The 12,463-nt window shown below is 33.1% G+C and overlaps 2 protein-coding genes across 3 annotated transcripts; one reads left to right on the top strand and one right to left on the bottom strand.

The window, feature by feature from the left end:
* Positions 1 to 692: 692 nt before the first annotated feature.
* LOC126843047 (uncharacterized) lies at positions 693 to 7,897 on the top strand. Of its 2 annotated transcripts, none has more exons than XM_050580347.1 (11): positions 693 to 1,097; positions 1,574 to 1,655; positions 1,742 to 1,771; positions 1,850 to 1,876; positions 1,956 to 2,015; positions 2,178 to 2,207; positions 2,298 to 2,327; positions 2,396 to 2,446; positions 3,272 to 3,307; positions 3,675 to 3,764; positions 7,535 to 7,897. In XM_050580347.1, exons 2-11 carry the CDS (start codon positions 1,580 to 1,582, stop codon positions 7,786 to 7,788), a joined length of 684 nt encoding a protein of 227 aa, XP_050436304.1. In that variant the 5' UTR covers positions 693 to 1,097; positions 1,574 to 1,579; the 3' UTR covers positions 7,789 to 7,897. The 2 variants fall into 2 exon arrangements, with proteins under 2 accessions (XP_050436304.1, XP_050436303.1); XM_050580346.1 differs by lacking the exon at positions 7,535 to 7,897 and adding an exon at positions 3,825 to 4,971.
* Positions 7,898 to 8,174: 277 nt separating this feature from the next.
* On the bottom strand, positions 8,175 to 11,831 carry LOC126842678 (trypsin-1-like). The gene is made up of 7 exons (XM_050579759.1): positions 11,656 to 11,831; positions 11,421 to 11,589; positions 10,472 to 10,634; positions 9,863 to 10,077; positions 9,575 to 9,777; positions 8,576 to 8,630; positions 8,175 to 8,503 (listed from the first exon to the last, which is right to left on the bottom strand). Exons 1-7 carry the CDS (start codon positions 11,722 to 11,724, stop codon positions 8,343 to 8,345), a joined length of 1,035 nt encoding a protein of 344 aa, XP_050435716.1. The 5' UTR covers positions 11,725 to 11,831; the 3' UTR covers positions 8,175 to 8,342.
* Between the last annotated feature and the right edge of the window lie 632 nt (positions 11,832 to 12,463).

Here is a 12,463-nt window from a genome sequence, read left to right as displayed (position 1 = left end):
CATAAAGCATCCTGAATGTCTCATTCGAAGCTCGGTTGAACTTTACGTTACACCCTGTATATAAAATGAAATAAAACGTTGCGTATAACAGCAAACTGTATATGAGTATAATATTATATAGTACAATTGTACGGAGGACTTGAGCCAAACTAGAAGAGTCATATTTACTACTAAAGGGCCATAGGAAACTTTGTTGGCTGTAAAATTTTCATCGGGTAGTTATTTCTATTGCTGCTTCCACTATCGTTAATGTTATTGGACCATTTAACACGAGTGCTGCCATTAAACGCAGAGACAAAGGCAAGAAAATAGAGAATACACGTCGACGCCAAGACGTTGAAATCAACGGTTGTTATTGTTTTTGTGAATGAATAACATTGTTATCAAAACACAAATATAAATCCAAATAACGGTATTTATTTATAAGTAGTCGTCAAAGAGTGTCAAAATTAAACACAAACTTTAAAATTTCCGCTAAAACGAAGCAGTTTAAACGATTAATTCAAGTTCAATATGGGTACCTAATAAAAACTGTTATATGTCTTTCGAACATGTAAACAAAATAGCATTTAAACGGTTACTATGTTTTCATTTATCTTTGTTTACTTTTGAAACACATGCGTGGATTTGCGAACCAATAAAAAAACCAAAGTTTCTCACAGTTAAAATAATTTATACAGAACTCTTTAAAAGTGGACCAAATTTTGGTTGCCAATTGATAATTATTATTAATATTGATTTTTATACCCCAAATTGTTGTTATGTCAATTTAAGCCTAACCGCAACACCAACAACTGGTTCTTATATTGGTCGCCTGTAAAACAGTTGTTGGTGTTACTATATTCTTACATATAAGTATACCAACAAAATAACAGTACAACACAATATGGATAATATTTGGTTTGATATTTTGTACCGTGAATCATATAAAAATAAACCATCTGTGTAAATAGATAAACATGGTTACGCTGCAAAAACCTATTGGATTCTGGATTCTGATTTTCGACCTACAAGTCAAGTCACAAGAAGAACATTTTAGTTTCAAAAGCTGAACAAGTCGATCATTATTGTTTAAGAAACGGCTCAACAGTCTTACAGTAAGTATTTCTATCAAACTCTAAAAATTGTAACTTAAAAAGCCACGAGCTTAATGAAGTTTAAGTTTTAGTGTGATTAAGACAGTAACAAGTATTTTTTTATTGCTAGTTGTTTTTTTTTTACATTAAATTATTTTTCATCGATTAAGACATAAACAATTTCAAGGACGAAGTCAGCTAAGACTAAGACGTTCGGTTCGACTTTTTCTAACAGCTATTTTACAGGCGTCGAATATTCTTACACATAAGTATACCTACAACAAACAGTATTATACAAGACAGATAATATTTGGTTTGATATTTTGTAGCAAAAACAAATCAGTATGGTTCTAAATGAGTTCATCCAAAATGTACAAAGGTTATTTTCAGGAAATAACCAAACTAACAGCCTCGCAAAACCAAAACCTTCTGATCTCTGCACTGGAGGCAACTGTGACTACTATAAATTGCTTTCATGCGTTAATTATTATTTTCAGATAAAAATGAATATTGTTTTCTGTTTTTTCATATCACTTATCTTGGTAAACGTTTCGGCAGACGTTAACAAAGATGAAGAAAGTAATTATTTTATTTTCACAATTACCAACTCGAGGCAAGTAATAAAAATTTTAAATCAAATAATAATAATAATATTTCACTTACAGCGAAATATCTCAGGGAGGTTCTAGTTGTAAGTAAGTAACATTTTTTTATTATAAAAAATAGTTTTTTAAATGCACCGTTTTCATACATATTTAAATTATGCACTACAGACGAGACTATGAAGATTGCTGGAGCGGGTAAGATATGTTTAAAATTAGTATGATAATATATAAACGTTTTTGCTATGTGTACAGCCCAAATCTTTTTTTATTCTAGATAAATTGGAGAGTATAATTGAAAGTTTGGCTGTGGATTTCGAGCATTACAGTGATTTCGGTAGTCACAATTAAATTAATAACAATAATAATAAAAAGAGATGAAAGTAGAGAAAAATATTTCAAAACTATAAGTGATATTTTCTTTATTTTCTAATTTGTAATAATATTTACAATAGCAAATCAAAGCCACTGTTATTAATTTATGTAATGTACATTTCAGCGTTACTTAATTTTGGACTAGCTGTACCGGGTAATAGTTTTTGTTGAATTTCATCGAAGTGTGTTTCACACAGTAGTTTGATATTATTTATGCACACAAGACTTTTGGTTTTGATTTCAGATGTTAGACCCGAAGAAGAATTATTGGCCGGTAACTACATTAAAAATCATTATGTACTATTATTGGTAGATTAAAAAATGTTTTTTTTAACATTTTAGAATTGTCGAAAAAGCAGAGCCGAGTGGGATGGTTTATACGATTTACATATAGTAAATATAAAATTTTGAAAATTGATATTAATACTAGTTAGTAGTTGTAAAGAAAAACTTTAAGTAGCTATATAAGTTATATATATTTATATATATATTATTTGCTTAAGCTTTCGATGATAATTTGAAATATAATTTATATTTTATAATTGTTTAAATATATTATTATTTATCTACACCGGTTATGGGGTACATTTGTTACTAAAGAGGAAGATTTCAATGTGCCTTACCAAGAAGATAGGTTAGGTTGGATTAGGTCGGTTTTTAAGGAGTTTTGTATAGGCAATATTAAAAAAAAATATGATTTTAATAAATTTCGACCATGTTAATTGTTTTTTCGGTTAATTTTCGTATAAGCTTCAATGTTTTAAATCATTTTTACTTCCAGTATAAGCTAGAATATAATTAAATTTGAAATTTTTCAGTACAAGTCAAAAAACAGACCGCATGCAATTTAAATATGTACAATACAAATATATTTGTTGTGTATAAAACTGTTTTTCTGGATTCAAAGCAAAAATGGAGCTATGCTCATTTTATGGGGTAAAATATTCACCACATCCATCGCACTTTATAATTATTTTTAATATCTCATCAGATGAAATAATTACACGGATTAACGTTAGGTATTCGAAATTGATAGAAACTGAAATTTTGGTTTTTAATACATTATGATGTACTTGAGATTTTTTTCTTGATATTTTCGAGCACAGTGGAGCACATAGTTCTATCGGCTATCAGCATTATTATCGAATGTATCCCCATCATCTCTTATACCGGGCCTGGCTTTATGAGCTGCATAATGATTTGATGTATTTGTTACAGAAATGAGATTTCCATATCATGTTGATGAACGACAAGGTAATGCGGATTTTTCGATAGTCGTAAATATCCTTGCTTGTTTTACAGTTGAAATTAGCTTAACGTTGTATGTCAAACACAATAATTTTAATAAAATAAACTTTATCTCGAGGAGAGAGAGAGAGTAACACTTAGACACCCCATAGATGGTGATAATATTTTGAACGTTGTTTTTGTTAAGTTGACTACACAAAATGACAATGTCAAATGTGTAATAAGTTCTTTGGGATTTCAACTGTAGAATGAATGTACATTCGTTGAGTTTCCACAATAATGACTGTTTATAGAACAAGTCAATGCAACTAAAGTGTTTCTTTATTTTTTAATATTTCCTTTCAACGCGGTCGTTTGATAATGGTTTTCGTAGATATTAAATATGTAAGTTTGGAAGAACTTGCACGAGACAGAAGAAATCTTACTGGACCGGTTATAAGAACTATAATCCAACGCGATTTAGGTAAATATTAATACAGCGACTCATACTTTCCTGTAGTACAAATAGCGTGGCGTTTTTCAGATGAACCCATGCAGGATATACTGGACCATGGCGCTCTGTTGCGGGCTTGTCGTTTGTTGGGAGTCTACACCAGTACAAGATTTCCAAAAAAATACATAAGAAGTATTGATATTGACTCCATTGAAGATACTTGTACACTGTGGAATGGAATTACAGAGAAAACATACAAAAGGATCGGTTGCAAATGGGAGCAGATAAGAGTACAAAACGATATAGCATTATCTACCTCGATGCGTACAGTAGAACCTCGATGAGAAAGAAGTTGATTGAATTAAGACAAGAAGTCAATGGTAAAAACTTTTCTAGTTATACAACACCATTGGGTATACTATTTAAATAATATTTCTATACTACATACTAATATCCTAAATTTATGTCGCACTAATAGTTGTCAGCTAATTTAATGTGTTTAATAATAAACTGGAACGTGGAAATTATTGATTTGTGTAACTTTATGAGTAGGTATTGCAGTTAGTATCCATCTTTGGATTTTGTATTCTACTTGAAGATATCTGCAGTTCGGATAAACATTAATAAAAGGGGAAAGTAATTAAAAAAAAAAAAGCAAGTACAGCCAGGGAATAGAGGGAATGATGATAAAAGCATTGTATCTGAATCGTCAACAAGTCTGTGGTTGGCCGTGAAATTCTAAAGACCCTGAATTTGTCTAATTTAGGTGCATATTATTGTAACGCAAGCTTAATAAATTTTATACATGTCTACACTCAAACCATTTTTTTTCCCAACGTGTACAGCACTCTTTAAAGGTGTTTCAAATTTAGGTCACCAATTGACAATGCGTTAGGTTTTATTTTTTACTCTGAATTGAAACACAGGGTAATATATTTTGCTAGGTCTTATTTACCTTTAAATCCGTATCGACATGAAATCACATGACATGAGTGACAATACACATAGTAAAAAATACTTAATAACGGTCTATGTGCTCAGATTTTTTTGTACTATGAAATGCGTAAGCACAAAAATGACTTAACTCCGAGCTTATACACAAGTCGCAAGAAGAACATTTTAGTTTCAAAAGCTGAACAAGTCGATTGTTGTCCAAGAAATTCCAACGGCTCAACAGTTTTTATAGTAAGTATTTACATCAAACTTTAAAAATTTTTACTTAAAAAGCCACGAGCTTTATGAACATTAAGTTTTAGTGCGATTAAGACAGTAATAAGTATTTTTTTTATTGCTAGTTATTTTTTTTTTATATGAAATTATTTTTCATCGATTAAGACATAAACAATTTCAAGGACGAAGTCAGATAAGACTAGGTTCGGATCGACTTTTTCTAACAGCTGTTTTACAGGCGACGAATGTACTTACACACAAGTATACCAACAACAAAAAGTATTATACAAGACGGATAATATTTGGTTTGATATTTTGTAGCAAAAACAAATCAGTATGGTTCTAAATGAGTTCATCCAAAATGTACAAAGGTTATTTTTGAAATAGTCAAATTAACAGCCATGCCAAACCAAAACCTTCTGATCTCTGCACTGGAGGCAACTGTGACTAATATAAATTGCTTTTATGCGTTAATTATTATTTTCAGATAAAAATGAATATTGTTTTCTGTTTTTTCATATCGCTTATCTTGGTAAACGTTTCGGCAGACGTTAACAAAGATGAAGAAAGTAATTATTTTATTTTCACAATTACCAACTCGAGGCAAGTAATACAAATTTTAAATCAAATAATAATAATAATATTTCACTTACAGTAACATATCTCAGGGAGGTTCTAGTTGGAAGTAAGTAACATTTTTTTTTTATTAAAAAAAATAGTTTTTAAAATGTACCGTTTTCATACATATTTTTTATTTAATTATGCACTACAGACGAGACTATGAAGATTGCTGGAGCGGGTAAGATATGTTTAAAATTAGTATGATAATATATAAACGTTTTTGCTATGTGTACAGCCCAAATCGTTTTTATTCTAGATAAATTGGAGAGTGTAATTGAAAGTTTGGTAGTGGACAACGAGGATTTCAGTGATTTCGGTAGTCACCATTAAATTAATAATATTAATAAAAAGAGATAAAAGTAGAGAAAAATATTTGAAAAAAATAAGTGATATATTTTCTATTTTCTACTTTACAATAATAGGTATTTACAATAGCAAATCAAAGCCACTGTTATTAATTTATGTAATGTAAATTTCAGCGATACTTAATTTTGGACTAGCTGTACCGGGTAATAGTTTCTGTTGAATTTTATAAAGTAGTTACACACACAGTAGTTTTATGTTCTTTACGCACACAAGACTTTTGGTTTTGATTTCAGATTTTAGACCCGAAGAAGAATTGACCGGTAAGCACATTTTAAATATTTTATATTTAATATACTTAACGCATAGTCATTGTTCATAAATACTTTGAGAAAAATCATTGAGTACTAAATATGTTTTATTTTAAATTTTAGTATTGACGGAACAGCAGAATCTAGTGGGATGGTTTATAAGATTTAAATATAGTAAATATAAAATTTTAAAAATTCATATTAATACTAGTTTGTAGTTGTAAAAAAAACAGCTATAAAATATCCATTTTAAGCTTAAATTTATAAAGCTTAAGAAGCTATACAGGGTGTCCAACAAAGATAACACATATGAAATAACTTTTATTCTAGCGAATTTTTTTCAAGATAGCCATTATATTGAGAATAATTTTCTGAAAACTTTGACTGGTCGTCGACCAGTTTTGGATTATTACTTTTTAGGTTATTTAAGTTTAAAGTGTAGCGTGGAAGGTGAAGTGCAGTAGATAGTTATTTCAGTCTACTCGTCTGTATTTTATGTATATATATATATATATATATATATATATATACTGAAATAAAAATTCTATCTTTATGTTATTGAATCTACACCGGTTATATATGTATTACCAAGGGGATTGCATGCTGTCTGTTTTTAAGGAGTTTTGTATAGGCAATATTATAAAAATTTGATTTTAACAAATTTCGACCATGTCAATTAATTTTCGTATAAGCTTCAAGGTAATATTTTTAATTTCAATAATTTTTCTTGGATTATTAGCTTGGTTCACTAGTTCTATCACCATTATTATCGAATATATCCCCATCATCTCTTACACCCGGCCTGGCTTTATGAGCTGCATAATGATTTGATGTATTTGTTACAGAAATGAGATTTCCATATCATGTTGATAAACTAGGTAATGGGGATTTTTCGATAGTCGTAAATATCCTTGCTTGTTTTACAGTTGACATTTGCTTAACGTTATATGTCAAACACAATAATAATTTTTATAAAATAAACTTTATCTCGAGGAGAGAGAGAGAGTAACACTTAGACACCCCATTGATGGTGATAATATTTTGAACGTTGGTTTTGTTAAGTTGACTACACAAAATGACAATGTCAAATGTGTAATAAGTTCTTTGGGATTTCAACTGTAGAATGAATGTACATTCGTGGTGTTTCCACAATAATGACTGTTAATAGAACAAGTCAATGCAACTAGTGTTTTTTATTTTTTAATATTTCTTCTCAACGCGGTCGTTTGATTATTATTTTCGTAGATTTTGGACTCTTTAGTTTGGAAGAACTCGCACAAGACAGGAGAAAACGTATTAGACCGATTATAAGAACTATAATCCAACGCGATTTAGGTAAATATTAATACACCGACTCATACTTTCTTGTAGTACATACAACGTGGCATTTTTCAGATGAACCCGTGCAGGATATACTGGACCATGGCGCTCTGTTGCGGGCTTGTCGTTTGTTGGGAGTCTACACGAGTACAAGATTTCCAAAAAAATACACAAGAAGTATTAAAATTGACTCTATTGAAGGTTCTTGTACACTGTGGAATGGAATTACAGAGAAAACATACAAAAGGATCGGTTGCAAATGGGAGCAGATAAGAGAACAAACCGATACAGCTCTACCTACTCTAACCTACAACCTACAACCTCGATGAGAAAGAAGTTGATTGAATCAATGGTATAACTTTTCTAAAGTTATATAGTACCATTGTTATTTTGTTAAAATGATATTTCTATATTACATACTTATATCCTAATTTTATGTCGCACTAATAGTTTTTAATTAATTTAATGTGTTTAATAATAAACTGTTCTACTCACTAATATAATCACTTTTGTCGCTTTGTCTAGATTTAAACGGATATTAAATACTTTTTATCATACTATTATACGGAATATAATTTGAAACATTTTTTTAAAACTATACTTATCTTTTGCCTCTATCACAGTTTGTAGTCATTTCTTTATTAATTATTCCCAGTAAGTTTTAGGTAATTCAGCTCTTTGGAAAACTGACAAGAAATCAAATAAACTAGTAAACTACAATAACATAATAATATATTGATCGATCTTACAAAAATATATAGTTGAATAAAATTTAACAAAGCATTAAATAACGTACAATACGGTATAAATAAAAAATAATTTAATCGTTCAATCGTCGAATTTTGAGATCCATTTCTTCGGTGTGCCGGTCGAATGTGTCGAGTCAGTTTTCTTGCTCTGCCTCTTCTCCTCCATGTGCGTACACGTTGTTGCAAGGACAAGCGTCCACCGTGTTGTTGTGAATCCAGTTCAAGTATCTGTTCACTCTGGAATAAACCCCAGGCCGGTTGGCCTGGGCGCATCCTTCTCCCCAAGACACGACACCTGCAATCGAGACCGTATAATTGACAAATGAGAATTTCTGTGTGCAAACTTACATCATACGTCACTACTTACCCACAATGTGGTACGCCGAATTGTTGGCAACGTGCATGGGACCGCCGCTGTCACCCTGGAAAAAATAATCAGAATCAAAGAAATTCAGAATCAGCTTCAAGGAAAATTTAGCCCTGACAACTTTTAAGTTATAATTGTACCGCCCAAGATTAAGATGGGGGAAGACAGGGCAAAAGAGAACAGGAGGAAAAAGTAAAACCAAGCAAATCTCCTGGACGGTATGGTCTTGAAGGCGAAGGAACCAAACGGGAAGAAAAAGAAAGATAATATACTCTACTTGAGTTCTTGGCCAGTTTTACTAGGTTGTGTGGGGAAAAGGTTTTTGACTACAAGAAACTGAACATTTTAAAATACAAAAACGGCTTTCCACATAACATAGTAAAGTAAAGCTCGAATCTTTTTACAGACTTGACATTGGACCGTCTTGAGTAGTCGAACACTCGTCTGGCTTTTACTCGAAGAAAAAAAGCATTCAAGTTAAAAATAACACCTCGAAACTGACACGGTCGAAATGTATTAAAACATCTTTTTTTTTGCTTAAATATGGCCTATACAAAACTCCTTAAAAAACAGACCTAACCTATCTCCTACTTTGACCTCATACTACCTGAAGTAAGTTTGGACTTTTTAGCTGACTAATTCAGACTTCTCCGTAGTTTTAAACATAAAAAAAAAAATACTTAAACGCAGAACGACAATTTGGAAAATTCACTGAAGATTTGCACTTTATTCGTGCCAAACTGGGTTTTGACATTTTTGATGTCTTTACTTTGGCACACGACCGAAAAAATCGACAGCGTTACCAAAAATACCTAACGAAAATGTATCCTTATGTATATCCTGTTATCCATATATATCCTTATGTATCCGTTTATATCCTTATATATCCTTCTATATCCTTATATCCTTATATATCCTTCTATATCCTTCTAAATCATTCTACATCCTAATATATCCTTATATAGTTGTACCGCCCACCTAACGTCGTGTCCCCCTTACCTGGCACGAGTCTTTTTTGCCCTCCGGATATCCGGCGCAGATCATGTTGGCCGTGATCCTCTTCTCGTCGTATTCCGTTTTCCTGCAGTCCTCGTTGGACATGATCGGCACGTACACTTCTTGCAACACCTGCGCCGACGAACCGCCTTGTTTTTTGGCTCCCCATCCGGTGATTATGCCCTCGTAACCGGCGAAGCTCTTTCCTGGGGGGGACAAAAAAAAAAACCAAAACCGACCGTGATGCGTTTGCCCCAAAGCGACAACCCCTTTGTTAACAACCCCTACTACCTTCTGCTGGCAAACAAACGGGGTGCACGCCCGTGTTGGGTCCCAACTCTATGCCGTCGGTTTCGAGTCGCAGCAAGGCGATGTCGTTGTTGTAAGAAGTGGTGCTGTACCCTTTGTGTTTGATCACTTTCTTAACGCGAAAATCAATATGTTTCTCGTCGCTCTGGCTGCGGTCGTGCTCCAGTATGCGAGCACCGATGTTCTTGGCTTCGAACCTGTGTATTATAAAAAAAAAACATAAATAATAATAATAAAAAAAAATGTTACAAGTTCCCCCGACAATTTTGCCCACGGGCAAATGTTTTCAAACGGTTTGTGGAAATGACGTCGACGGGCAATGTAAATACAATATTAATATGTTTTTCAAAAGGTTTCTTACCGGGAACCGGGATTGCAAACAAAACTAAAATAATAATTATTATTTATAAAAAAAAATATATACAAAAGTCGATCGAGAAAACATTTCCATATTTTCTTTGTTTACAAAGCCGGATGGAGCCGTTCGTCGAAATGACAATTTTATCTTTTTCTACATCAAAAGAAACCAAGCCAAGCCGAAAAGGTCTTTCGTTTTTCCTGTTATATGTATATTATAAAAGGGTCTGTTACCCGTGAACGCAGTGGGCGGCGGTCATGACATATTTGTGATTGATCAGGGTGCCTCCGCAGTAGAACTTGCCCTTGTATGTGAGCATGACCATCCAAGGATATTGATGTCTGTAAGTGGGTGCGCCTCCGACGATTCGGTTTTTCTTGCCCGGAGCTCCGCATGCTAAAAAAACAATAGACAACCGATTTATGTTTCAGAACGAGTCGCTGAATTTCGGTGACAAAATTTGTGTTATAAAAAATTCATTGAAAAAAAAAACAAATTTTATCTGATATAAAAAAAAAACTGCATTGTCAAAGACTGGATTATAGTGACAATCGCTTTTTGTAATAATATTAATGTGTATGCAAAACGAGGTCGTTTACCTAAATAGCTAACACAATAGGAACAGAGAGATCATAGCTGAATAATTATGACTACAAATTATTATCATTACCGTTAAAAAAAAAACGCCTTAAGGGGAACGGAAAGGGTACATTTTTTACTAAAACGCAAAGTCACTTCCTGAAGTGTGATTTCGACCAAGTTCGCCATAACTCTGGGAAATGTGACTTTAAATGTATTATAACTAGACAAACTTTTAATATTTTTCACCTTAAAATCGGTCGTCCCTTAATAAATAGCGCTTTCCGTTACCCTCAACGCCAACAAAGGCAACATTGCGATTTTATATTTTAAAAATTAGTTTTTCAGACCCCCAAAAAATCGAAAACTATGTTAAAAAAAATTATTTAAACTTGAGAGGGGTAAATAATGTATTTACACAATTTGCGAATACTCCAACTAGAATAGCAAATTTTTGTAAATTAAGTAGACACTGAAAGGGTTAAATAGAATGTAAATTTAAACGTATTGACGTACAAAGATGTTGTGAAAGTAACGATAAAGTCCCAAAGGTAAATAAGTAATATTTTCAATGATTTTTAGACTTAGACTTGTGTGACTTACTGCAAGCCGGACAAGTGCTCTGGTCGATGGGTTCGGTGGGTGGTTCAGGCGAGGTATCCTCGGTGTTGCTGACGATGCCTATGATGTTCTGCCACCAGTTGACGTAGTCGATGAACGACGATTCGCTCATTTCGCCGGGTTTGCCTTCCGTGTTCAACGAGACCATCACCTTAAACGCAGTGTAAAAAATAAAAATTATGGATAAAAAAAACAGAGATGTATTTTTATGTCTCACCGGCACACGTTGGACGGACGGTCCTACCGCCGAAGCCAGAACTACCGCACAATAAATTATCCGCCACATGTTTTTTTTTGGGGGGGGGGAAGGGAGTTTTTTTTAAAATGAAATATACAAAAACGAACAACGCAGCAATATGTATTAAATTGTATTACTTGTCGACGATGACTGTGTCGGATTGTCACTGATCACAAACAGACACCCGGCCGGTATATTTATATTGACGCTGCGATTTCCGACATTGGATTAAGTGCTTGTGTATTCTTTTGACCAACACGACTAGACAAGGTCAAAGTCATCGAAGCTTCCTCTATAATAGCAGCAGCTGATAACAGTGTGTATTATATTTTGGCGTTGCCTCGAATCCACTGATAACAGAGCCGGCCGGTTTTTCTAGGTCGTGCCCTATATCCACCGGTGAGACGACCTTAGACTATGCTTTATCTGTATCTGTAACGTTTCCGGCCGAATAATATGTGCAATTATTAAATGCATTTACAACAAATAAAGCAAACAGGTACTGCACTCTAAGTGGGGATTACAGTGTTAGAAAATGCTCCACAAGGAAAAAACACCACTGGGACGCCTAAGATTAAGATGGGGGAAGACAGGGCAAATGAAGAACAGGCGGAAAAAAGTAAAACCAGGCAAATGTGCTGGACGGTATGGTCTTGAAGGCGAAGGAACCACACGGGAAGAAGAAGAAAGATAATATACTCTTCTTGAGTTCTTGGCCAGTTTTACTAGGTTGTGTGGGGAAAAGGTTTTTGACTACAAGAAACTGAAAATTTTAAAATACAAAAAC

The sequence above is a fragment of the Adelges cooleyi genome, unplaced genomic scaffold (assembly GCF_023614345.1).
Source record: "Adelges cooleyi isolate 19-005CV unplaced genomic scaffold, UGA_ACOO_1.1 ACOO_flye_CR_arks_rails_tigmint_CR_PRNA_574, whole genome shotgun sequence".
NCBI lineage: Eukaryota > Metazoa > Arthropoda > Insecta > Hemiptera > Adelgidae > Adelges > Adelges cooleyi.
Note: the sequence above shows the minus strand (reverse complement) of the source record. Positions and strands in the feature narration are given on the sequence as shown.

Excerpts from the sequence above, each read along its gene's own strand:
- LOC126843047 (XM_050580347.1), top strand. The coding sequence starts at position 1,580 with ATGAATATTGTTTTCTGTTTTTTCATATCACTTATCTTGGTAAACGTT. Across the intron at positions 2,447-3,271 it reads GTTTATACGATTTACATATA|AAATGAGATTTCCATATCAT; the intron begins GTAAATATAAAA and ends TATTTGTTACAG. Across the intron at positions 3,308-3,674 it reads TCATGTTGATGAACGACAAG|ATATTAAATATGTAAGTTTG; the intron begins GTAATGCGGATT and ends TGGTTTTCGTAG.
- LOC126842678 (XM_050579759.1), bottom strand. The coding sequence starts at position 11,724 with ATGTGGCGGATAATTTATTGTGCGGTAGTTCTGGCTTCGGCGGTAGGA. Across the intron at positions 10,078-10,471 it reads GCCGCCCACTGCGTTCACGG|GTTCGAAGCCAAGAACATCG; the intron begins GTAACAGACCCT and ends TATAATACACAG. Across the intron at positions 9,778-9,862 it reads CGTTTGTTTGCCAGCAGAAG|GAAAGAGCTTCGCCGGTTAC; the intron begins GTAGTAGGGGTT and ends TGTCCCCCCCAG.